At 40.9% G+C, this 26,770-nt stretch overlaps 2 protein-coding genes across 4 annotated transcripts in view; both read left to right on the top strand.

The window, feature by feature from the left end:
- The window catches only part of mks1 (MKS transition zone complex subunit 1), a 29,837-nt gene extending 27,035 nt beyond the window's left edge, over positions 1-2,802 (top strand). For all 3 annotated transcript variants that reach the window (XM_055657966.1, XM_055657964.1, XM_055657965.1), the window contains exon 18: positions 1,623-2,802. In XM_055657966.1, the coding sequence (XP_055513941.1) occupies positions 1,623-1,723 (101 nt within the window). In that variant the 3' untranslated portion in view covers positions 1,724-2,802. The remainder of the gene's footprint in view (positions 1-1,622) is intronic.
- A 13,114-nt stretch (positions 2,803-15,916) lies between these two features.
- The window catches only part of baz1b (bromodomain adjacent to zinc finger domain, 1B), a 58,680-nt gene continuing 47,826 nt past the window's right edge, over positions 15,917-26,770 (top strand). Inside the window, exons 1-4 of the mRNA XM_055657963.1 lie at positions 15,917-16,266; positions 22,460-22,576; positions 25,701-25,845; positions 26,445-26,646. Of these exons, the coding sequence (XP_055513938.1) occupies positions 16,151-16,266; positions 22,460-22,576; positions 25,701-25,845; positions 26,445-26,646 (580 nt within the window). The 5' untranslated portion in view covers positions 15,917-16,150. The remainder of the gene's footprint in view (positions 16,267-22,459; positions 22,577-25,700; positions 25,846-26,444; positions 26,647-26,770) is intronic.

The following is a 26,770-nucleotide window of genomic DNA, read 5'->3' as shown; positions in this document are numbered from 1 at the left end:
AAATCCTGGCTCGATTTGATTGAATGTTTAAGAAGGAACTGTGGATGCTGGAAAATCACCCGCTGAGTTTCTCCAGCATTTTTGTCTACCTTCAATTTGATTGAAATTTCTTTCTGTCTATGGACTGTAAGGGGATCTAGGCGAACAGAGTTTGGCCATCCCAAACTCTTATCTGATAATTAATCACCTGAATGATATACTGCATTAATCTGACAATCGTACTGCAAGATTTAAGGATGATCGGTGTGAGAAATGTAATACAGGTGCACAACCTTTTATCCGGAGTTCCAGAAACCGAAAGCTCCGAAAACCGGCCATTTTTTCCAGATGTCGTCTGCGCACCAAAGCTCGCGTTTGGCGCCAAACTTGACCCAAAACGACCCACGGTCAACCCAGGTCTGTACTACTGTAGCGGCTGCCTCCTCCCTGGAGACCGGGAGACGCTTAAACATCTGTAAATCATTGCTTAAATGTTAGTCAGTTAGTTTGGAGGGCTTTTATGTGAAGGGGGGGTTGAAGGGGTAAACTTTAATTCTTAGTCCCCTACCTGGTCGGAGAGGCGGGGAGCGGTCAATGCCTTACCGGGTCGCCGTGCAGTAAGCTCCGCAGCGCTGTGGCCGGTGGGGCTGCGGGCGGCGCCGGTTGTAGCTCCGACCCCGTCAACTCTACCCCTGGCTGCGAGGCGCTCCAAATCCAGCGCGGCCCGCGGCCGGTCGCCCCAGCTCCGCGAATGTCGGGAGTCGGCGGCGTCGCAGCGCTGGGATACCAGCGGGGTGCGGGCAATGCCTTACCGGGTCGCCGTGCGGCAAGCTCCGGAGCGCTGTTGCCGCCGACTCACAACATCGCGGAGCGTCGCTGGATTTGGAGCCGCGCAGCCAGGGGTAGAGTTGCCGGGGTCGGAGCTCCAACCGGCGCCGCCCGCGGCCGGACGGAGCCCCCCAGCTCCGCGGCTCCAAATCCAGCGACGCTCCGCGAATGTTGGAAGAAGGCGGCCCACAGCGCTCCGGAGCTTGCCGCACGGCGACCCGGTAAGGCATTGCCCGCTCCCCGCTGGTATCCCAGCGCTGCGACGCCGCCGACTCCCGACATTCTCGGAGCTGGAACGTCCGGCCGCGGGCTGCGCTGGATTTGGAGCGCCTCGCAGCCAGGGGTAGAGTTGCCGGGGTCGGAGCTACAACCGGCGCCGCCCGCGGCCGGACGGAGCCCCCAGCTCCGCGAGGTTGGGAGTCGCCGACCAGGTAGGTAGGGGACTAAGAATTAAAGTTTCCCCCTTCACCCCTACACCACCACCACCACATAAAATCCCTCCAAACTAACTGACTAACATTTATGCAATGATTCTCCCGGTCTCCGGGGAGGAGGCAGCTGCTCCAGACTTTTCAAGCCGCCCGCGCTACCTACCTAATCTACGCTAAAAATCTTCCATTCTGAAATCCGAAAATGTCCGAAATCCGACAAGTGTCTGGTCCCAAGGCTTTCGGATAAAAGGTTGTGCACCTGTACTTCCTTGAGGTGGACACGTGTGGCAGTTTCCTTCCATTGAACTTATGGGTGCATTATTATTGCTCCTCAGATGAATGAAAGCAGCTTTTAAGGGTATGTTTTGTCTTTTCTCTGTTCAGCGGCATTTGAACATTCTCAACATCGCATGCATGAAGCACGAGAGAACCTACCAAAGGATCTGCTGCACACATCTGCGGTTCTGGACGCGTCAAGAATGTAATGAATCAACCCTGGCTGCACTGGCTTGAGGCATCAGAGCCCAGAAATTCAAGTGGAGGAACTTGCCTTGGATATAATTTGATGCTGAAACACCGTTTTGTTTGCTCCCAGTTAAGTCTAAAGTCATTGAGAATCATGACGTCAAGAGTTCTGAACTGGCCAACATCTTTACCATAAAGGGTCATACCTACAAGCTATAGTAAGTAAGGATAAATAGGCTCAGGCTTGATCTTCATTAATCCCTGAAACACTGATATATATATATTGAAGACAATTATTTGTATGGCTTGTCCTGTAACAGACAGACCTGAAGATATTGGGTTGGATTCCCAAACAATGCTGGACGAACTGATGACATTAGCAACATTAATGGCACGACAGGTTATAAAGCAAGTGGGAGAGAAATGAAGTTTGAATGGTTTTCCACCTCCGCCTTGTGCCTACTGATTGTAGATCCAAGAGCGCTGCATAGAGATGATCACACGTTTGAATGTTGGAGAAGCACAAGATTAGTTTTGCCTTCTGTCAGTGTCAACCATCAAAGTTCACTCCTGAAGAACAGAAATATGAAAAAGATGACAATTGGCGGATGACACGAGAATAATTTGCATTGTCTTTTCCATACAGATTCAATTCTTGTATTATCTTCATTTGGATTGCAGAGAGTTACAATGGTGGTACAGAATCTTTTTCACACATATGAACTGCAAAAATAGGATTGACTATATAATAAGCAACTGACAGATATAAACAGCACAATGAAACGTAAATTATTCAGCATAAACTCGGATATTCTGTAACCCGTACAACGCTCAAGTGCTTAATTTGCCAAATGAATCTTTGGACTTGCTGACTCTCCATAGAATAACTGAATTGTAGTTTTCAAGAGAACGTAGATTGAATCAGAAATTGGAATCTGTTAAGCATCAGCATAAGTCACCCTCTTTTAATTAAAATAGAGTTTGATTTATTCACACTACATTTTGATGATCCTACTTTTTAATCTGATTGCTTTATGGATTTTTTTCAGTTTAGGTCTGGAGACAGCACATTGAACTATATAAAAATAAGATGAAGCCACTTGGATTACTTTTCCATCTAGCTTTGCAGATCGGAGAAGTAAGCTACAAAATTAGTTTATTTTGAGTTGGTGACACAAGACATTGCAGATGATGAAATCTTGAGCAAAAAATAAAGTGCTGGAGGAACTTATTTGGTACGGCAGCATCTGTGGAGGAAATGGACCTTTCAGATTGATGCAATAATGGGAAGAAAGCTGGAGAGAGCTGTGAGTGTGGCAAAGCCTATTGAAGGGCCTATCCCACTTAGGCGATTTTTTGGGCAACTGCTGGCGACTGTCATAGCCGAAGCAGGTCGCCGAAAATCCGGCAACTGGACCCCCCCTACGACAATGTCTACTACAATCAACAACAATCTACAACAACCTACCACCTACGTCAGGCTACGGCAAACTACCGACAACCGGCAACCCATTAGGACGTCCACCTATGACCACACAGGCGACAACTGAAGTCAACCTACGTCCACCCGCGACAAGCAACGACCCTGTCGGCAACAACTGAAGACAATTCTGTCGCCGGTTAACATTGGTAGTCGCCAATGGAATTCACCAAAGTCAGCACTGGCGACAACCTACATCACCTGGTGACAACCTACGACAGCACCTACGTCAGAAGTCAAGCTACGATCATTGGCGTCAACCCACTGTCGCCGACTGTTGCCAAATTTTTTGAACATGTTGAAAATCCAGCAGCGACCAGAAAGACGCTACGACTCTTTGGGCGATTGAGGAGATTATTCACGACCTTACAGGCGACACTCCAACAACCATGTGGCGACAGCCTAGTCGCCTAAAAAATAGCCTAAGTGGGACAGGCCCTGAAGTGATTAGGAAAATGGTGAAGGGATTGTATGTAGATAATTGCTTGCTAGTTACAAAGACTAGAGGTGAAGAAGAGACAAAAAGGTTTCTGATAAGAGTGAGGTATAAATGGCGGAGATATGGATGGGTGGACAGGGTGAGAGAAAAGGTGGGTACTAAAGAGAAATACCATAGTCTAAAGAAGGATCCCGACCAAAAATGTTGTCTGTCTATTACCTCCGCAGTTGCTGCCTGACCTACTGAGTTCTCCCAGCACTTTGATTTTTGCTTATTTTGAGTTGACACTTTTGAAAAGCCTAATCACTTATTCAGAGGTGTAAAACTGCTATAATTAGTGATTATGCTTTTTATCCGCTCTTCATCTGAAAATGTATCTATATGGTGGTGGCATTGGATGGCGAAATGATTCCTTCACCTTGTTGATAATGAAGTACTCTTGAAAGCCACTTGCAGGTCCAAAATGTTTAAGAAAGAACTGCAGATGCTGGAAAAATCAAAGGTAGACATAAATGCTGGAGAAACTCAGCGGGTGAGGCAACATCTATGGAGTGAAGGAATAGGTGACGTTTTGGATCGAGACCCTTCCTCCCACAGCCTACTGTCTCTGCCTCTTCCTTTCTTCTCCCCCCCCCCACCACCCTTACATCAGTCTGAGAAAGGGTCTCGAGTCAAAACGTCCTTCGCTCTATAGATGCTGCCTCACCCGCTGAGTTTCTCCAGCATTTTGGTCTACCTGCAGGTCCTAAATAGTAATTCTTATTCCACTGTACCTTAATTGGTACATGTGACAATAAACTGACCTTGAAACCTTGAAAAGATGATGTGTTTATAGAAAGTCAATTGAGAATTGAGAAACATAAGCAAGTTACAGTGGAATCTATAAATAAATGGCAGATCAGGCATCATCAGTGAGGAGTAAAACAAAATCAGAATTTTAGTTTTAACTAGACCAAGTGTTGGGTCTGCTCCCCAACGCAAGATTCCACCACTCACCCGTTCCCCCAACGCAAGCCGTTCCCCCAACGCAAGATTCCACCACTCACACATAGCCCCCAACTGCGCAGGCGCAGCTCATTTCTCCTCATCCCCCAGCAATCCCTCGAGCAGAGAGGGAGGGGGAGCAGAGAGGGATGGGGATAGAGAGGGAGGGTGATAGAGAGGGAGGGGGTAGAGAGGGATGGGGAAGGCTGGAGGGAAAAGGTGGGGAGGAGAGAGGACGGGTAGAGAGGGGGGGGGGGGTAGAGGGAGAGTGGGGGGGAGGGAGGGTAGAGAGGGAGAGGCGGTGCTGGAGTTCCCCTCCCTCCTCGGAGTGTTCCATCCTGCCTTGCGAGTCTGAAATGGGTGCGTTTTAGGGGCCGTTTTTAAAAGTTAAAGGATTAATATCATCGGAAATGTAGGTGGAAAAGTGACGGGAAGATGTTTATCGCCAGACTGGAAAAATGTGAGGAGGATATTGGAAATTGGAAAGGCTGTGGCCTAGCGTTTGGAAGAAGATAGGAAAAGCAGGTGACACAGATGGCACAAACAATAGGAAGAGTTTTAGTATTATAGAGATGAAAGATAATTGTTCTAAAAACATCTGTTTCTCTCGCCACAGAAATTTCCTGACTTTGTTTTTAAATTTATTTATTAGAAGTAAGTACAATCCAGTGGTACCTTTTTTTCAGGTGCCAAATATATGTTAACATGATACATTCTCTGTACAACTTCATTTTTTATTTTTTTAAAGAGAGAAATAAGAAAGAAAGAGATAGAGAGTAGAAAAACCTGTAGTGTGTATAAAAAAAGAGAGAGATAGTGAGGAAGAGAAATAAGAAAGATGAGAGAGCAAGAGAGAGATTAGCAAATAGACGATAGATGAGTTTTTATATTGTTGATCATCTTTCACCCAGACCTGAAACAATTGATTTTTACGATACTGTTGCACCACATGAATCCAAGAAGTCAATGAATCGAGACCAGCTCGTTAAGAATTGATCTTGTTTATCTATTAGGAGGAGTCTCATTTCTTCAAGGTGTGCTGTGTCCAACATATTTCTAATCCACATTTTGAGCGTTGGTATAGTTGTATTTTTCCAAAATTTGAGTATGAGTTTTTTTGCTATTATTAACTCATAATTAAAAAATGAATTTTGGGATATGTTTAATTTGTTCCTGTCTCCCATTACTCCAAATATAATCATTTCAGTATTAGGTTCAGTATAGGAGCGATCCTCTTCTCCCCGATAAAATTGAACAACACAATATACAAGAAGAATCCAATTAATCATAATACAATACGAATTTGGAAACAAATAAAATTAACGTTAAAATTAAGAAACCTATCAGTGCAAACACCAATAGTGAATAATCCGGTATTTAAATCCTCTAAAACATACAAACAATGGGAAAGACTGGGAATTAAAAATGTAGGCGACATGTATGAAATGGGAAATCTGTTATCATTTCAACAATTAAAATTAAAATTTAAACTGAATAAAAACCAATATTTTAAATATCTACAGATATGTGATTTTATGAAGAAATATATACAAAGATTTCAAATTATAATTTTAGATCCACTGGAAGAAGCAATGAATATTAAGGCTGACTCACAAAAAATAATATCATATCTATATAACAGTATTTTAAATAGAAAATTACCATCAACAGAGGCACTTAGAGAAGATTGGGAACAAGAATTAATGATAAAAATCTCGAAAGAAACGTGGGAAAAGTATTTGATATGTATACATAAATGTTCGATTAATGCTAGACACAATTTAAAGTCAATTCAAAATACTACATAGACTATATTATTCAAAAATTAGGCTGAATAAAGTTTACCCAAATATTTCTCCCATCTGTGATAAATGTCTCAAAATGCCAATATTCTTTTGTTTCTTGTACAAAACTTCACAAATTTTGGTGTGATATTTTTGATATATTCAAAAATTTATTGCCTGACTTGCTAAGAATTTCCAAGAATTTATAATTTTCCTCATATTTTCAGCAACCACAATGTTTTGGTTTTGCATTTCCTGGTTCAGAGGCCGTATGCAGAATTACAGATGTCAGCTCAGCAGAGCCTTTCAAAATATATATCATACTACAACCCCCTTCAACATCATATGCACCAATATTTAACTACTACTTTTTAACAATTTTTACATCTCAGACTACCATTTACATTATAGTCTGGATATTTAAACTCTGATTCAAAATCTGGGATAGCAGTGTTAAATGGAATAACCTTTTATCAATGTTGTATAAAAGCAATTTATTAGCAGCCAAAAATGCCAATAAATGAATCCAGCAACTCCAGTCCAATTTGATGAATCAATCTTTGGCGTAATCATTTTCACTGGTGATTTTAAGGAACAAATTAAGCAAAGATTTCTTGTTTATACATTTGTTATACACGTCTGGTGAAATGTAAAAGGAATTACAATTATTTTGTAGAAGATGTGGATGGCGAATGCAAAAAAAAATTAAAATACAGTTTTGCAAAGAACGATTGCTGCATTGGGTAAGAAATGTTGCCAGAATAAATTATCATGATTAGCAGCTTCACATGGTAGAACGGGATTTCCCAGGAGGAAGAATGCCATGTGAGAAGGTAACTAGTCCAAATACAAATTGAGATTTAATTCACCAGAAGGGTACTATTTGATCATATGCTTAATACAATAAGGTTACTAAAGAAGGATCATGCCAGAATAGTAATAGATATATATGATTATAGATTACTAGAGTCACCATATTCTGGCGTCATTTACAAAAGGACCAGAGTCCAGTCCATGCGCTCGATGAACTGGATGTATTTTAATTTATCGAAAAATTAAAATATAATTTGGTACATCAGTCAGTAAAACTACTACTGGATAAGAAGAGAAACCAAATGTTTCTTTGCAAAAGGAACTCATTCCTTTAAACCTCATCTCATAAGTTGATTTGACATAGGAAGGACGTAAAATTGAATTCCGGTAATGGTATGCTTTACTTACAGATGTTATTAAACTGAATAACTGTATTTGCGGGAATGGGTCCAACAAGACAAAGTGTATAGCCATCTTATCATGACAGCATTAAATGCAAAATGTAAACTTAATGAAATGGAAGAAATTCACTCTTGCCATTTGAATTACTCTTACTGACGAAAAGGTTTTTCATTTTTATGAAATGGGGATGATTATAGTAATAAGAAAAAGAATAGAGGTGAATGACTAAAGAAGCATACAGTGGATTGGATTAAAATATCAATGGACATTCTTCACTGAAATGTGGTTTGTTATTCTAGATGGTAATTGGTACCAGGACTATTAATTAATGATTTGGACGAGTATACAGTTACAAATCTCAAATTGTGGAGTACAGAGGCAAATAGATAAATTATGGGTCTATGTCCCAAACATTATGGAGGGCACAGTAGTTGGGGAAATATGTACAAAGTTCATTGAAAGACTAAAGCTGGTTGGAAAAAGTAGTGAGGAAATGATGTGGGATCCCGGGTTAACAAGGAAAACAAAGGCAAGGGTGTCATTATATCTTGTTTTAAACTGGTTTGGCCATATATTGCGTATTGTTCAGGGTGCAACAGTTTAGGGAAGATGTGAAAGCTTTGTAGAAAGTTTTGAGGAAAATTACCAACATTATTTCAGGTGTGAGGAACTTTCGTTTTTTGCAGATTGGAGAAATTGAGGTCGTTCGTAAAACAGGAGGATGAGGGGGGAGTTCTGGTGATGCTATTTAAAATTGTAAACAATATGGAAAGAAACTGGTTCTGTTAGCAATTGGGTCAAGAAAAAGAATGAGGATGATTTGGCAAAAGAATAGTGACATGAAAACATATTTTGACACAGGACGGTTTGGTCTAGATTGCACTGGTGGGAATAGTAGTGAAGGCAGGGCCAATTGCAATTGTAAAGGAAGTTGGATGAGTATATGAAAAGATAGCATTTGCCGGGCTATCGTGAGAGGGTAGGAAATGGGACACTGGATTGCTCTGGCATCAACCCATTATGGACTTTAGCAGCAAATGGCCTCCAGTGCTGTAACCACTGTATTCCGTTTTCTCAGCAAAGTTTGTTCAGTTGCAAGCTGGACACATAGTAGAAGGGCTCGTGAAATATTTCCCCAAGCATATAAAAAAAAGCTCCGGCCATCACCTTTTCTATGAAAGCCTAGTGAATGCCATCTGCTTGTATTATACTTTTTTTCAATGTAATAATCCCATTAATTATAGTACTTTGAGTGGGACATTGCAGTACACTTTAATCTATGGTCCTCTTTAGTGCTGCCATGTTTTTTCCATTTTTTTCCAATGAAGAGTAATTCTGAAACACTCTCAAACATTTCCAATCATTGTAAGATTTGGCACAATTCATGCATTTGCTTCCATTTAACCACAATTTGGAAAGTGTTTTAATTTCATTTCATAAGTAAATTTTACAAAAAGAAATATATATGAGTGATCAATTAAATCACAACAGATTATTTTGTGCTTAACTTCAGAGGTTATGGCATCAGATTAATTGTGTGGTTTGGAGATCATGGAAGCTTGATCCATCGTAAACTGTTGGACAATTTATGAATACAGGATTAGTGTTTCTCAAAAGCAAACCTTTCCATTTAAAATGATGCTGCAGTATTTGGATCGAAATATACAGAGCGACCTCCAGGTTAGTAATGCGAGGATCCATCAGCCTCTCTCACTCCGTCTGAGAATGAAAATTACAGCCACTTCTGGCTCTCCTGTTAACTCCGGCTCTTGCCAATTGCCACAGAAAGTAAAAATTTTGAATTGTCTCCATAATATGTAGGAACATGTTGCAAATATTTCAGTCAAATACATAATTTGCTTGTCGATTTGTTTGAAGCTGGGATTCTAAGAAGTAATTGCTGTGACCTTTTTTATTACAATTTAAAACTAACTGCAGATTGAATATTAAATTGTGCATACATTATTTCAATCTCAGATATCCAGATTTTTGTGCTGTTTGCTTCTTAATGGTTCTTACATAAAAACCCTCTAATTTTCACAAGATAGTAACAAGTTCCTTCACAAATATGTGAATTTTTCTGGAGGAGGCTTTTGAACTAATTTGATATTCTAGGGTATAGTCAAAGTAATAGATATTCAACTAGCATAGAACATATTGAACCATGGAATACTAGCGATATGGTTCATTAGATGCAAGTATGAAGTTAAAGAGACAAATGGTGTACTGCCCTTTAATGCAATAAGATTGTAGTACAGTAATAAGTCATGATAAGATTATACGTGGCTTTTATGAAATTACATTTGAACTACTGTGTATGGCCCTACTTGCCCAAAATTGGCCAACATTTCCCAGCTACACTAGTCCCACTTGCCTGCGTTTGGTCCATATCCCTCCAAACCTGTCGTATCCATGTACCAGTCTAACTGTTTCTTAAATGTTGTGATAGTCTCAGCCTCAACTACCTCTGGCTGCTTATTCCACACATTCACCACCCTTTGTGTGAAAATATTACCCCTCAGATTCCTATTAAATCTTCTCCACTTCACCACTTCACCTTAAACCTATGGTCCTCGATTCACCTACTCTGGGCAAAAGGCTCTGTGCATCTACACGATCTATTCCTCACATGATTTTATACACCTTTATAAGATCACCCCTCATCCTCCTACACTCCAAGAAATAGAGTCACAGCCTATTTAACCTCTCCTAATAGCTCACACCCTCTAATCATGGCAACATCCTTGTAAGTCTTCTCTGTACCCTTTCCAGCATGACACAACTTTCCTATAACATGGTGCCTAGAACTGAACACAATACTTTAAATGCGGTCTAACCAATGTCTTATACAACTGCAACATGACCTCCCAACTTCTATACTTAATACTTGGACTAATGAAGGCAAAAGTGCCAAAAGCCTTTTTGACCTGCTTATCTACCTGAGACTTGACCTTCAAGGCACTCCTAGATTCCTCTGCTCTACAACGTTCCCCAGAGCCCTACCATTCGCAGTGTAGGTCCGGCCCACGTTAGACTTCCCAAAATGCAACACCTCACATTTCTCTGAATTAAATTCCATCAACCTTACCTCAGTCCACCGGGCCAATCGGTCAAGATCCTGCTGTAATTTTTCACAACCATCTTCACTTTCTGCAAAACCACCATAATCAGCAAACTTGCTAATCTTGCCATGTATGGTCTCATCCAAATCATTGATGTAGATGACAAACAGTTACGGGCCCATCATAGAACCCTGAGGCACACCACTAATGACAGGCCTCCAGTCCGAGAAGCAACCTTCCACCATCACCCTCTACTTCCTTTCCTTAAGCCAATTTCTATCCATTCAGCTATCTCTCCTTGGATCCGATTCTAACCTTCCAGAGCAGTCTACCATGTGGAACCTTGTTGAATGCCTTACTGAAATCCATGTACACATCATCTACAGCTGCCCTCATCAACGTTTTTGGTCACGTCTTCAGAAAATAATCAGATTTGTGAGAGACGACCTCTCACGTACAAAACCATGCTGACAATCCATAATCAGCCCTTATTCATCCAAATGCCTGTATATCCTCTCTCTCTAGTAACTAGATTACTCTCTAGTAACTTTCTGACTACAGATGTTCTCACTGGCCTATAGTTCCCAGCATTTTCCCTGCAGCCCTTCTTGAATAGAGGCACCCTACAGTCTTCCGGCATCTCTCCTATATTTAAAGATGACTCGTAAATTTCAACCAGGGTTCAGGCAATTTCTCGCGTTTCCTACAATGTCCTCTGATATATCTGATCAGGCCCTGGAGATTTGCCTACCTTCATACATGATAGTACCTTCAGCACTTTGACCGTAAAACTAACTGCTCTCACGACACTTCCATTGACTGCCCCAAGTTCCTCCATCCTCCTGTCTTTCTCCTCAGTAAATACAGATTAGAAATACTAGTTGAGGATGGTTTAGGCCACCATATCCAGAAACGATGTATTTGTCATTCAGTAAAATTTACTAGATTGATTTGGGGTCTGACAGAATTATCCTATGGAGCTAGGATAATAAGACTAGCCTACACCCAATGGAATTTAAAAGAATGAGATGCAATCACTAATAAATGCATGATTCTGAGAAATAGTTTCCTGTAGCTGGATAATCCTTATTTAAGAATATATGATAACCCCTCCATAATGAAGATCATCCTGATGGCCCATCTTTAAAATAGCCTTCAATTAAATATATTTTCTTAAATAGGACTAAAATTGACGTATCTTAGTATGCATCAGTAAGATTTCTTTATTTTTATGCTGTAACTACCCCCCCCCCCCCCCTCAAACAAGAGCTTGTAGAAACATAGAAACATGGAAATTAGGTGCAGGAGTAGGCCATTCGGCCCTTCGAGCCTGCACCGCCATTCAATATGATCATGGCTGATCATCCAACTCAGTATCCCGTACCTGCCTTCTCTCCATACCCCCTGATCCCCTTAGCCACAAGGGCCACATCTAACTCCCTCTTAAATATAGCCAATGAACTGGCCTCAACTACCCTCTGTGGCAGAGAGTTCCAGAGATTCACCACTCTCTGTGTGAAAAAAGTTCTTCTCATCTCGGTTTTAAAGGATTTCCCCCTTATCCTTAAGCTGTGACCCCTTGTCCTGGACTTCCCCAACATCGGGAACAATCTTCCTGCATCTAGCCTGTCCAACCCCTTAAGAATTTTGTAAGTTTCTATAAGATCCCCTCTCAATCTCCTAAATTCTAGAGAGTATAAACCGAGTCTATCCAGTCTTTCTTCATAAGACAGTCCTGACATCCCAGGAATCAGTCTGGTGAACCTTCTCTGCACTCCCTCTACGGCAATAATGTCCTTGTATTAGCGTCCCCCTATTATGTGTGCACTTTTGTGCTGGCTGTCTGTATTTCAAGCCCCCTCCCAAATCCTGTCATGTGGAAGAACTCAAAATGTTTTTCTCAATTTAAATAATGCTCTTCTCTTCTGTTGTACCTTGCAAAACAAACAACTTAAAGGAGTAGTAGGGGTTGAAGGAAAAATATGCCTGAAGGTGTTAAGGGAATTTCTCCAATTACATTTAAAAAAGTAACTTATATGAGCACTTAAAGTAACTTACAGTGCATTCAGAAAGTATCAGACCCCTTCACTTTTTACACATTTTGTTGCATTACAGCCTTATTCTAAAATGGATTAAATTCATATTTTCAATCATCAATCTACACACAATACTCTTATTAAAAAAAACAAAAACAGGTGTTTAGACATTTTTGCAAAGTAATTAAAAAGAAATAAGTGAAATATCACATTTACATAAGTATTCAGACACTTTATTCAGTACTTTGTTGAGGCACCTTTGACAGTGAGTACAGCCTCACGTCTTATTGGGTATGACGCTGCAACCTTGGCACACCATTCTTCTCTGCAGATCCTCTCAAGCTCTGTCAGATTGGATGGGGAGTGTCGATGCACAGCTATTTTCAGGTCCCTCCAGAGAAGTCCGGGCTCTGGCTGGGTCACTCAAGGACAGTCACAGACTTGTCACGAAGCCACTCCTGCGTTGTCTTGGATGTGTGCTTAGGGTCGTTGTCCTGTTGGAAGGTGAACCTCTGGCCCAGTCTGAGGTCGAGAATGCTCTGGAGCAGGTTGTCATCAAGGATCTCTCCGTTCATCTTTCCCTCGATCCTGACTAGTCTCCCAGTTCCTGCCACTGAAAAACATCCCCACAGCATGATGCTGCCACCACCATGCTTCACCTTGGGTATGGTATTGGCCAGGTGATGAGCGGTGCCTGGTTTCCTCCAGATGTAATGCTTGGCATTCAGGTCAGAGTTCAATCTTGGTTTCATCAGACCAGAGAATCTTGTTTCTCATTCTTTTTGACAAACTCCAAGCGGGCTGTCATGTGCCTTTTACTGAGGAGTGGCTTCCGTCTGGCCACTCTACCATAAAGGCCTGATTGGTGGAGTGCTGCAGATTTGGTTATCCTTCTGGAAAGTTCTCCCATCACCACAGAGGAACTCTGGAGCTCTGTCAGAGTGACCATCAGGTTCTTGGTCACCTCCCTGACCAAGGCAGTTCTCCCCCGATTGCTCAATTTGGCCGGGCGGCCAACTGTATGAAGAGTCCTGGTGGTTCCAATGTTCTTCCATTTAAGAACGAGAGGCCACTGTGCTCTTCGGAACCTACAATGCTGCAGAAATTGTTTTATACCATTCCCCAGATCTGTCACGACACAATCTTGTCACGGAGGTCTACGAACAATTCCTTCGTCTTCATGGCTTGGTTTTTGCGTTGATATGCACAATTGGTGCAGGAGTAGGCCATTCGGCCCTTTGAGCCAGCACTGCCATACACTGTGATCATGGCTCATCATCAACATTCAGTACCCTGTTCCTGCCTTCTCACCGTGTACTCTGACCGCTATCAACTGTGGGACCTTATATAGACAGGTGTGTGCCTTTCCAAATCATGTCCAATCAATTTAATTTACTACTGGTGGACCTATGCTCAATTTTGAGTGTCATAGCAAAGGGTTTGAATACTTATGTGATATTTCAGTTATTTATTTTTAATTACTTTGCAAAAATTTCTAAACACCTGTTTTCACTTCTTCATTCTGGGGTATTGTGTGTAGATTGATGATTAAAAAAATTTTTTTTTTATCCATTTTAAAATAAGGCTGTAAAGTTACAAAATTTACACCCATCCCAACAATCGGTTTTATTTATGTTCGACCATTCTATTGTTGCAGAGATTCAGTAAAAGGAGACCATGGTTTGGAGAATTGGTCTGATTTATCAGCCAAAACAAGCCTTATTTTTTCTAAATGTAGTGTCTCAGTCATTTGTGTGACCCACATCTTCATTGTGGGAACTGTATCTTTGCCTGAGCTATTATTTGTCGCATCCTTCCATCCTAATAGTGTGTTGCATCAGATGCCTGCCACCCTGGCCATTCTACCTTCTGCAGCTCTTTTTATCCCTTCTACCTTCCACTGCTTCCCCTTGATTATCAGACTGGTCAACCAATCACCTCCTGCAGCCATCAGGCTATTAAACACGACAACAAATAAGTTCTGAACTACAATCGACTATTATTATTATTATTGCACTATAATTGTTTGTTTATTGAGTGTGTAAAACTTGTTTTTCTCCCGTTATGTACTATGTTTACATATTCTGTTGCGCTGCAAGTAATTTCATTGTTCTATTTGGGACGTATGCAATAAAACACACTTGATTCTTCCAGGAGGTGCTGTCATGTACTATTAGCTCCCCCTTATTCACTTATTCTGTTATTGCACTATAGTATTTTGCACCACTTCATTACACCTTTGCATCATTCTGCTATTTTGTATTTGTTGATGTATGTATTGTTTCAATCATCATCATGTATACTTTGTACAGTGACTTTATGTGAACGAGGAATGTCATTGCACCTCATGTATAAACAATAAACAAGTCTGAATCCGAAGATCATTTCAGGGTTTCAAACAATTCACTCGCGCGTTGGTAGTCAACAGAAATGTCGTTCTTCCCCAGATCCAGGCAGAAGCTGTAGGATGGAATCTTGAGCAAAACACAAAGTGCTGGAGGAACTCAGCAGGTCAGGCAGCTTCTGTGGGGGAGAATGGACAGTCTACGTTTCGTGTCGGGAGACTGAGAGACTGGAGCATTGTGAACATCCACTGAAGCGTCCTGCTTTACCCTGGGTCCAACTCCAGGATCCAGTGCGGCCTCGCCGGCCGCTATTCATCAAAGATCCTATATCTTTGCTAAACATCGTTGTAACCACACTTGCTAATAGGCTAGACGTTGGCCGCTGGCTTCCGAGATCAAAGGAAATGCAGGCATGGACCATCAAGCTCAGTTCTGGGCACTGATAGACAGACGGAGGAACCAAACAGACCGCAGACTGAGGCCATGACTCCCACCCTTCAGTCGCTGCCGTCCAATCCATCCAATCCGCCCGCCCTTCGGAATCGCGGAGGCTTCATTCGCTGCGCACATAAACAATCTTTCTTTCTAATTCAAAAAATCAAAACTTGGCGTCCACAGAAGCCACGACATATAATATGCAATATAATGTTACGATCGATCCAAATCTAAATTGTTTTCTTCCTGTACGTCGCCGCTTAATCGATGGTTCCAACCTTTGACCTTCATCGCAAACCCGCGCTCGAGCCGCAGTTGAAGGTTTGATGGGCAGCGGCTCCACCCAATGAGAGGGCGGGGCGCGTTCATGGTGGGCGACGCGGGTGCCCGGGCGGCCAATGGTAGTGTGGGTGGGCGGGTGCTTCCGGCGGCGGGACGGGCTGCGCGGCGGCGGGAGACGAGCAGCTGCCGGTGTGGAGCGCGGCTGCCGTGGAATCCCGCCATTTTTGAACTCTCCAGTTGAAGCGAGCGACCAGTCTGCGCCCCCCCCCCCCCGGGTTGTTTTCATCACCGCAGTCGGGACGGCTGAGATCGGATAGGCCCTTGACGCCCGGCCCCCGTCTTCCCCGGAGCCGGTCAGCCGGCCGGCCGGCGCCCACAGAGGACCATGGCGCCGCTGCTGGGCAGGAAGCCATTCCCGCTGGTGAAGCCGCTTACCGACATAACGTCAGAGGAGACCATCTACGTGATCGAGCACAGCGGCGAAGGGTTCAGGAGCAACGAGTATCCTTAAATCTGTTCCTGGCAACACAGGGTGTCGGCGTCGGGGGAAAGACGGCATCCACCTCCCCAGGGACTGTGGGCTCGGGGCAAGCGCCGGCGTTGATGCTTGTCTGGGCCGGGCAGGAGTTCCCACAGCTGTGGCGAAGCGGCAGTGATTGAGGGTCCTGTCACACCGCCTGTCAGTGATGGTGCATCAGCCCCGATTCGTTCTCTGGTCCCGTTCAGTGACAGGACTCTTGTGTTTTAAACTCTGCAATTTCGTCATTGGCGAGAAGCTCGGTCGGGCCAAGCTGGGCCTACTCGCCGATAGCTTTCCACGGAGATCCTAGAGGAGACGGTGTGTCAGGCTTCAATCATGTCGCAAAATTAGTGTGTGGGTGGCATGGAGTTCACTATTGAACTGATTTTAGCGCCGTTCCATTTCTTGCCGTTTGCGAATGTTATCCTTGCTTTTTCTGCTAAGCCAATGATCTTGATCTTTCCAACTTTCTTGCTCCGATATTAAAGATCATTTTGAATTTGTGCTGGAGTAATATGCAACACGTAAACTGATAAAATTGCGATTCTGGAAATAAAGAAAATCAAAGCCAATTGCAAGTCATTCAAATCTGAAAACTTGAGGCTTATAATAGCTAATAAGCACAAATGCCTAGAAATATACTGATATGGGATTATTATTTACGTCTCCAGAGAATGCCTAGGAGAGGATTCCTGCTGAGAATTCCTAACACCTGGTGTACCTTTAGGATGTTTGTGGCCTTGTGACGCAATTTATCTGAGTATTTTCATATTGACAACCTTTTCATATATTAAGAAAGTTTCAAAGGAAATGTTCAAGAATGCTATTAAATATTTCTGCAGTTTTTAACTTTGGCAGACTATTCCGAGTCTCTGTCGTTGAACCCTTTGTTGTAAATTTGATAATCTATTTAAATGTCTGCTGGATTTACCAATCCCATTAGTTTCTGAAGTCTTAGTAGCAACATCTCTTTTGTGATTGATCTGCTGGATGTTCTGGCCCTTTCTGATTGTGAAGGCCTTTTCTGATTGTGGACACAGAGTTTTGGAAGAGTAAGTAGAATAGAACTGAAATAAGTTCTTATCTTGTTACTTTACTTAATGTAGACTTTTCCTATTCTTTGTTGTTGAACCCTTTATAGTGAATTTGGTAATTAATTAAGTGAAAAGTTAATTTAGATGCTCTTGCAGCTGGTTACTATGGTTATGCTCAGTTTTTGTCTTCTAAGGGCTTAGGCCATTATAGGCTTTATGCAATGTGCCCTAGAGAACACATTGTCATTACATAAGTTCAACCATTTATGTAACCTAGTGTAACAAAATCACGGTGACATCTGTTTACATATGCTGTTGTTAAAGATTTTTATGAAGTCTTTTTTTAATTTGAATACATGTGTGCCTTCTAGAGATTGAATGGCAATGTGTAAGGACAGCATTGCAATTCTTCTTAAGTTCTGCCTTGTAAAGGCTGAGATAATTCGTATTGATTTCTTGTTCGCAGTTTGAGTTCCAGCATTTCATGTCGGAGATTACGCAATAGTGAATATACTTATGAATAGAATGTTAAGAAAGAACTGCAGATGCTGGTAAAATCAAAGATAGACACAAAATGCTGTAGAAACTCAGCGGGTGAGGCACATCTATGGAGAGAAGGAATTGGCGATGTTTCCAGTTGAGACCCTTCTTCAGACTTTTTTAAAGAGGGTAGAGAACCAATCGGGGGAGTCCAAGAGGTGGGGGTACGTTGGAGACGAGAGAAGGGGTCATCACTGGGTGGCGAGGACTCCTTCCCATTGGAAAAGGCATGGAGATGAAGGAAGAAGAGCTCCACATCGTGGCGGACCCAGAACTCGTTGAGGTGGGGGCGATGGGGAACATAGGTGAGGCCTCTGCTGAGGACAGACTGTTCCATATCAGAGAGGGGAAGGTCGGGGGATGGTGAACACACGACAAGGATGGGGGTTGGGGTCGGAGGAAGGCAGGTGAGTGGAAGGAGGCCGAGGCGATGTCTGTTGGGGATGGTGGGTGTTCAGAGAGGAAGGGGCATGGGGTCTATTGTATGGGTGGAGAGTTGGGGGTCTACCTCATGAATAGAATGACAGTTTGACATATCTGCATTGGAGGAAGGAAATGTTTGCTGTGGTGAACTTATTTTAATTAATCAGTGTTTGTTTACAAATGGTCGTAACATGTTGTTTATCTTTAGATTTCTCACCTGAGATTTTCAGTGGTAGATTTCAGCAAACTATTAGCTCAGTTTGTTTTACAGAACAATAATTTTTTTACTTGCGCTTTAATTGAAGCTTGTACCAACTTTGAGACCTCATCTTTCTGAGCATTGCTATCTATGCTTGTGTGGCACAGTGGATGGTGCAGGAGGTCTCAAGACAGGAGTGAGGAAACATAGTTTGTTTTTAAAGGGACATGTTACATGTGTTCTTAGAATAAAAGGGAGGTTATTAAACCTGAGGTGAGCAAAAACTTTTTCACCCAGAGAGTTGTGAATTTATGGAATTCCTTGCCACTGAGGGCAGTGGAGGCCAAGTCACTGGATGGATTTAAGAGAGAGTTAGATAAAGCTCTAGGGGGCTAGTGGAGTCAAGGGATATGGGGAGAAGGCAGACACGGGTTATTGATAGGGGACGATCAGCCATACTTTAAACAGCTTTGGTCATTGGATTCTGAATGCCTGCCCCCCCATTAATGCCCTTATGGCTTTTGACACAGTCAGCCTTTAAAGTTGGTTTTAATTATCTTTTGAATGTCAAAGCCAGTTAGAACGTCAAATAAATATATTTAACTAAAGTTAATTCTGCTAATTTATTTTAAAGCTTCATAAAGTAACATATTTAAAAACATTAAATAAAGCTAACCAGTTATTGGCATTTCCCATGTCCTCATAGGAGCTAACAGCTCCATTTAAATAAATGGGGTCCTGTCATCACTGACAATACTGTAAGGCCAGTTTCAACATGGTAATGTTCCACCACCTTGTGTCCAGCAGCAAATTGGGAAGTAACTTGTGCTGGTATTTAACCTCCAGCAAATCACAGACTTGTGTTTCTGTGAAAGCCCGAGACAAGCTGAACAATAATCAAAAGATAGCCGTCACTTCCCTGCAGAACTAGCATGAAGAGTTAAGTGTACACGGACATCTTTTTATCAAAAATGAAATAAACTGAAATATCCATGCCTAAAGAATTAGTCTAAACCTTGACAACATAACATATCTTTCAATGGTATTTGAAATAATGTCCTTGAATTTTGGAGAAAGTGACTGAATGTTTTGCTTAGTTTATTGTGTCTTGTTCTCCTTCTTGTCGTCACTGGTAATGGATAGTACTTGCAGCTTACATGTTATTTTCCAAATGATCAAAGTGGAATCTGTAGATTCATGTGTTCAGAACTCAAAAATCAATAATTCAATGGACATTTTTATACCCATCTAAAAGCTTTATAAATTAATAGTTATATTATTTTTTTTATGTGCTGTAGATTATGTCATTGCATCCCTTGCTTCATTGTTGAACTTTACGAAGGTTGATGAAAGTTACGTTGGCACTATCACAGAGCATATTTGGTATATTAACGAGATATATGCCAGTATACTTTAAGAAAAACTATATCTAAAATCGCAGCTTTCAAACTTATATAATTGTTTCAGTACGTCAATTGTTTTGAATAAAATAGTAAAAATAACCTGGATTTGCGAGTTTAAGGACTACAGCCAACTTGGGTGGGTTGTGCTGCCCAGGTCTCATCTCCCTTTCTTCACACCCAGGCAGATGTTGCAATCTGATGACTCTGCATGCCTGCAGTTGCTAGGGGTCGAAATGAGCCACAGGAGGTAAGAAGCTAAACTATAGGGACATTAATTTTATACTTATTTTTGAAAACAAATAACATTGTGTCATTTCAATGTTGAAGTCAATATTTAAACTCAGTTTAAAAATTAAGTTAACTATAAACTCTCAAACTCTTTGGAGCAAATAAATAAACATAAAATGACGATAAAGTAACGCCTTCGCTGTCACTCCCTGTGGTGTATATTTCAGGCCTTTTTGTTCCCCAGCATAGTGCTGGAAATCCTAGCAAGGCTGGCGTGCAATGGGCATAAGAAGTTAGCAGAGCAAACTCAGATTCAGCCTCCTAAATTTTTTTGTATGTCCAAAGTTTCCACATTTGATGTGTTATTATGTATGTTCACTCAGTTTGAAAGCACACAATTCATGGGAAACCTTCAGCCACATCATTCATTCATTGGTGACTGAAACATCATTTGTCATTTATGTGTATTTTATTGTTGCATTTTATTAAATCTCCTATAGCCCTTCAGATTGTCAGAGCATTTCCTAATTTCTAATGTGATTCAATGGGTGGTGATAGTATTAACTAGCTTTTGAGTATCCTCCTCTGTGGGAAGGTTGCTGATGATGCTCATATAATGTCAAACTTTGGTGTTAATGCTACAGCCAACTGTTCAAAAATGTTTTTAATGGATGGGGGGAGCATTTCAAATAACTTCTAGATGTGTGATTTAAGAACATCACAAGTTTGAGTTTGTCACCAGTTCCAGTAAATCTGAAACCCAAATGTCTTTGCTATTTTGCAAACATTCACATTTTAGGTTTAATTCAAATTTGGATTTGACTGGTTCCAGTTGTTGTCAGTATAATGGGTGCCACTCTTCTGGACACACTTTAATTCTTGTTACAGCACCCCTCCACTTGCCTACATTCCTTAATTTTTTTTTGTCATTTCTGCACTGTGTTATTTTGTAAGTTCACCTGAACTACCTGTTCTGAACAGCCAAGTTGCACTGTCGCAGACTTGCTGAAAAACTGCTGTATCTTTATTTTTCCGGTTCTGATAAAAAGGTAAGTGAATGAAAATGTTTATTACTCACTCCCATATAGTCCAGGATATGAATATTTAATTTCAGATTTTCAACATTTACTATATTTAACTTTTGTGTTTGTCTTGTTTCTACCTTTGTGGGTACATATAAACTGGAACACTTTTTGGATTTAATGAGAAGTGAAAGTGACTGGTTAACTTCTAATCTCAAGATAAGTTTGGATCTTTCATAACCTGTACAATCTTGCCATGTGATTTGATATCTAAGCAGGAAGTGGGAGCAAGGTTAGTTGAGATATTGGTTATTGCACAGATTAGACAAATGTGATGAAAGTGGGATATTTTGCTGTTCCAGTACAATTATTGTTTAAATTCTGCATTTTGGTGATGGTGAAATCTTTATCTGGAGGCCAATTTGCAATTGTCCCGGTAATCTGGTTTATACAGCAAGGGATCTGCTATTTTATATTCCTGGCGGTTGTGAAATAATTGTATTGATTATATTAATGATATAAAAATTGTACATCTGAATGTTTTAATAACAGCAAATTTCAAACCATAAGTTATGTATTTCTTTAGATGTGGTCCTCAGTGTTCTTTGATGCACATTTTGGGATGCACTAAAAGCTTGAATGTTCATGGCTAAGAACCATTTAAGATTATGTTAAGAAACTGGTGAGATTTGTGGTGTACAACTGTCTCAGAATGCACCTATTGTTAATAGTTCAAATCACTGTGCAATGAGCTGTGTTGGAGGCAACTAATTCATAGAATAATGTGGTGTATGTGATCAAGGTTTGTAGTTCGGCCCTAAAATCACATCAGTAGAGAACAGCTTTATGTGGGATATTGCCGCAGTGTAAATAAATATGAACAGGAATTTATGTACGGGGTAATTTCCAGTTTTGACAAATACAAAATGTTAACCAAATTTGACCTTTTTTCCCCCCTCTTTTTCTCATTGCTGGATTTTTTTTGATACCCACCTTGCTGCCAAACCAAAATAAATTGTAATTGTTGAAAATTATGTATTGCGTGGTACATCAGCATAATTAAATAGTCCGCAGATACCTATGCGCTGATCATGCACAAGATTAGCTGAGGTTCAAAGATGCTTGAAGTGATTGTTGAATGTACTGACTCCAGTCAAGAAACAATGTAGAAAGAATTGGGAAGATCAAAGGGAGATAAGGGGAAAAAAGCATGTTTATGAATTAAATGGTTTGGTGATGTTACGTAAGGAACACATTTTCAGAGTGAGAAAGTGCTGTTTGTTAAACATAAATTTACCACTTAATTTTCCTGAGCTCCTAATCAGAGAATATGAAAGTCGTCTGTCTAGATACGCTGAGCGAATCTGGACGTGTAAAAGCACAGGCAGCAATCAGCTCACTCACAAGGAGGCCTGGGAGGAGGAGCAAGAAGTAACTGAATTGTAAGTATATCGGAGATGTTTTTACACAAAATACTATTGATGACTGAAATTTGACTCCACCTGTTGCTGCAGTGAGATCTGTTAATCATGGTTGCATTAAATAGTTAAACAATAATATGTGTGTTATGATTGTGTTTATAATTTGTTTGGTGTTTTGTTGTTCCGCGAGCATTGCCACTTTCATTTCACTGCACATCTCGTATGTGTATGTGACAAATAAACTTGACTTGACTTGACTAGTGCTTTATTAACTAGTAACATCCTTCTATGAATTGTATATGTTTCATTGAAATAATGATAAATGGTAGGCTGGAGTCTATTTTAAATTGGATCAGCGGTCTAAATTGTCTCATGGTTTCTTACATTACCACCATGACTGCACAGGTAAAACGGTAGTTTCTAGATGTGAAGTAACTCTGAATATCCTGAGGTCATGAAACCCATGTAAAACTATTTATGTCGATTATGTGCACCTAATTCATCTATTAGGTGTATTATGGCTAAATCCTAATGTGACAGAGATCCTGTAAAATCAACATTTGGCAATTGGGAGATACAATTATTGATGATTGAGCATAAGTTTTGACAGCTATTTTGACACAGTGTTGTATGGTACAACTTTTAACATCCTGTCTCCAGTGCCAGACAGGGTAGATCAGTGGTTCCCAACGTGGGGCGTACACCCCACAGGGGGGCATTTTGATTTTTAAGGCAATGTTCATACCGCTGGGGTGTCAACTACCCAACCGAAATATGAGGTGCTGCTCCTCCAATTTCCAGCTCTCCCACAGCCTACTGCCTCCGCCTCTTCCTTTCTTCCCCCCCCCCCCCCCCCCCCCACAACAGTCTAAAGATGGGTCTCGACCCGGAACTTCGCCCATTCCTTCGGTCCATAGATGCTGCGCCACCCACTGAGTTTCTTATTCCATCTGTTAATTGGTTAGAACCAACTGAATACAAATCATAACACCATAGAAGATAACCCTGCAGATTATTTGAGCCGACATCCATAGCTGCAAGAGCTTTGCTTTAAGGCCCTCTCCCCTATCCTATTCATGTAAACTTACAATTATTTTCCTATTGGATATTGATCCAATTCCATTTGGAAGCCACAATTGACACTGCATCCACTGCCCAGCCAAGCAATTAATGCTATTAAATATTTACATTTATCCATGCTCCACTTTCTAAAATAGAATGCTATTTGCCTCCTCAAAATAACTCCAAGTCATTCTGTGGGAATGTTGTTATGTTGCTAGATTAACTGCAATATGAGTCTATCCTTTAATGTATTCATTGCACTAAGGTAGAATTGGCTTCTTGAAGATTCTTACCATGGGCTGATTTTAAACCAAAAGTTCACAAGGAGGGATCAAAGGCAAAACAATACAATTACTTTTATGAGTAGAAGAAAATCTGGCTGAGGTACTAGAGCTGTGTCCCTAGATTGCCAACTTGAAAGCAATGAGGGAAGAGTTAGCGACGGGTAATGTCAGAGTAGTTAATTCCGGAGGGAAGTAGTTAATTCCGAAAAGTTACTACCTTTTTAATCACCAGATACTCTTGCAGTTCCGAAAAGTAAGAATTCTTGCGATCATGGAGAGTAACTAGTTAAGGTGAATAACAATTAATTTAGAAAGGAGAACAATTGACCACATTGTTATTGTCAGTTTAGGAAAGAGGGATGATTGCTTTGGTGAAATGGGATGCAACTTTTTTCACATTTAAAAAATAAATAAATAGGATACAATATAATAAACAAAATAGAAAATTACATTTGCTACTTTGTCCTAGTAGTGTATAGAGTTTGCACTTTGGGAGCTATAACCAAAGAAGCTTTGGTGAACTTCTGTGATACATTCTATAAATGTCTTTTTGTCCAGGCCATAGTGTGCTGCTTAGGGAAAGAGAAGTTATCATAGATGGTTTGACATTGAAGCTAAATAGCCAGGAGTTGCAGATGTTTAAGCAAGGTGAGGCTATTCTGTCACACCGGCATGCTGGAAAGGCTTGGTATGTGAGTCATTTGGTTCAGTATTCCCAGCTTCTGATCTAATTTTGTGGCTGCGGTATTTGTGTGTCTAGTCTATTTCAAATTCTTGTTAAGTAAACTACCTCGTCCATGCTCTCACACTCAGCATATTAAAAGTGGAAAATTTGATAATGTCTTTGAGTTTTAAGGGTTGGGAAATGATTAGAGTCTCTTGTTGAAGATGGTCAATGCTTGGTAATTGGGTGCTAATAATGGTACTTACAATTTAACGAACAAAGCCTTTAAAATAAGCTTTGAAGTGATGTTAAATATATTAATTAATGTCTCACATGATAATGTCTTTAACATGTTCCATCAATTTGCTGATTGAGAGTAAGCTAATAGTAATAGGATGACAATTTTCAATTTTTGTGGGAGAGGTGTTACAGAACTTTGGAGCAGCTTGACAAATGACAGTCTGGATTGCAGCAATACCTGAAATATTAACTCTCTGTTCCTCTGCACAGATGCTGCCCTATCTGCTGAGTGATTTCAGTCTTTTTTAATTTCATGATCAATCCTCTTCTTTACCCCATTAGATGAGCGTGTTTGCAAGCACTTCGGTTGTACGGTTTGCATTGACATTGTTTGCTATTATTTGACAATTATTTCTTGCACATGTTGAACTCTGGAATTAATCCATTCCCCAATCTGCTCAAATTTCTCAAATGTGTTACCTATATTCACAGTCAAAATTTTACAATTCTTTTACCAATGGACTTTTAACTCTCAGTTTTGTTTAGAGATATAGCGCGGAAACAGGCCCTACGGCCCACCGATTCCGCACCAACCAGCGATCCCCACACATTAACATTATCCTATACACACTAGGGCCAATTTACGCATACACCAAGCCAATTAACCTACATACCTGTACGTCTTTAAAGTGTGGAAGATCTCGGAGAAAATCCACGTGTTCACGGGGAGAAGGTACAAACTCCGTATAGACAGCACCCGTAGTCGGGATCGAACCCGGGTCTCCGGCGCTATAAGGCAACAACTCTACCGCCACGCCACCATGGCCGCCTTAATTTGCTCTTGCCTATTATGTTTAATAGTGGCTTTTTGCCATGTTCTGCTTTGTTACCATAGGCTAAAGGAGGAGTATCCAGTATGGTTTGAAAAACCTGTGTTGGAACTGGTTCATCATAATACGTTGTCCTTGGACAAACTAGTTGACAAAACCTGGATGGAAATTATGACAAAATATGCTATGGGGGAGCAGTGTGAATTTCAGGTTAGTTTTGGAAGACATTTTAGAAATGTGAAAAGTGTTCCCTAAATGACGACGTGTTGCATTTGTATAGTTTAGATTCAATAATCCTAGTGCTTGATATTTGTGCTTTGGTCCTTTAGCTAGAAATGAAAAATCAAAGGAGTAACTAGTAACAAATTGGTTTCTGTGCACAACTGGACAATAGGTGTAACGGAGATACTTCTACATCGGAACTCATGTAGAACAGCTTCTTGGATGTAAAGCTGTATGTTGCTAGAAATCTTTATTTTGGGTAGTTATAGATTTCACAAATCACTATTCAAAATTTTGAGATACTGAATAAGATTTGCTCCCATGGAATTTATGGGCCAGTGGGGGAGTAAATAAATCCATTATGTTTATTTTCAACTCTAATTTATTGATGCAACCTGCAAATCCAGATAACATGGCACAGTGTTGCGGAATATTGGAATGTAAAATATCCCTTCCCTCAGTGGAACTCAGGAGTCACCTGTTGCTCAGGTCTCAGTAGCAATCTTTTCTTTTATGCATAGATGGTATTAATACAGTTTAAAATTGAAAGGTTACCAAAGTTAAATAACTGACCTCTTGCCTGCTAGGTTGGGGAAAGCAAAATCCTTCCAGTCGTGGTGGTAAAGATACATCCTCTGGAGTTGAAACAGGAGTTGTCTTCTGAGAAGAAAACTGAAGGATCCTGCAATTCGCCTTCCAGTGACAAAGAGAACTCCAGTCAAGTGGCACAAGATAACCTTCGTACAGAAGTTTGCGTCAAAGTTGAGAGCAAGAGGGACAACAATATCAGTATGTGCTGCATAATTCTACGATGTATGGCGCAGGGACAGGCACACAGAATTGATGTGAATAATCAGTCTAGCTTTCTGTATTAATGTGAGAATTCCTAGGACATGATTCTGTCTTTCCCGTT

The sequence above is a fragment of the Leucoraja erinacea genome, chromosome 28 (assembly GCF_028641065.1).
Source record: "Leucoraja erinacea ecotype New England chromosome 28, Leri_hhj_1, whole genome shotgun sequence".
Classification (NCBI taxonomy): Eukaryota; Metazoa; Chordata; class Chondrichthyes; order Rajiformes; family Rajidae; genus Leucoraja; species Leucoraja erinaceus.
Note: the sequence above shows the minus strand (reverse complement) of the source record. Positions and strands in the feature narration are given on the sequence as shown.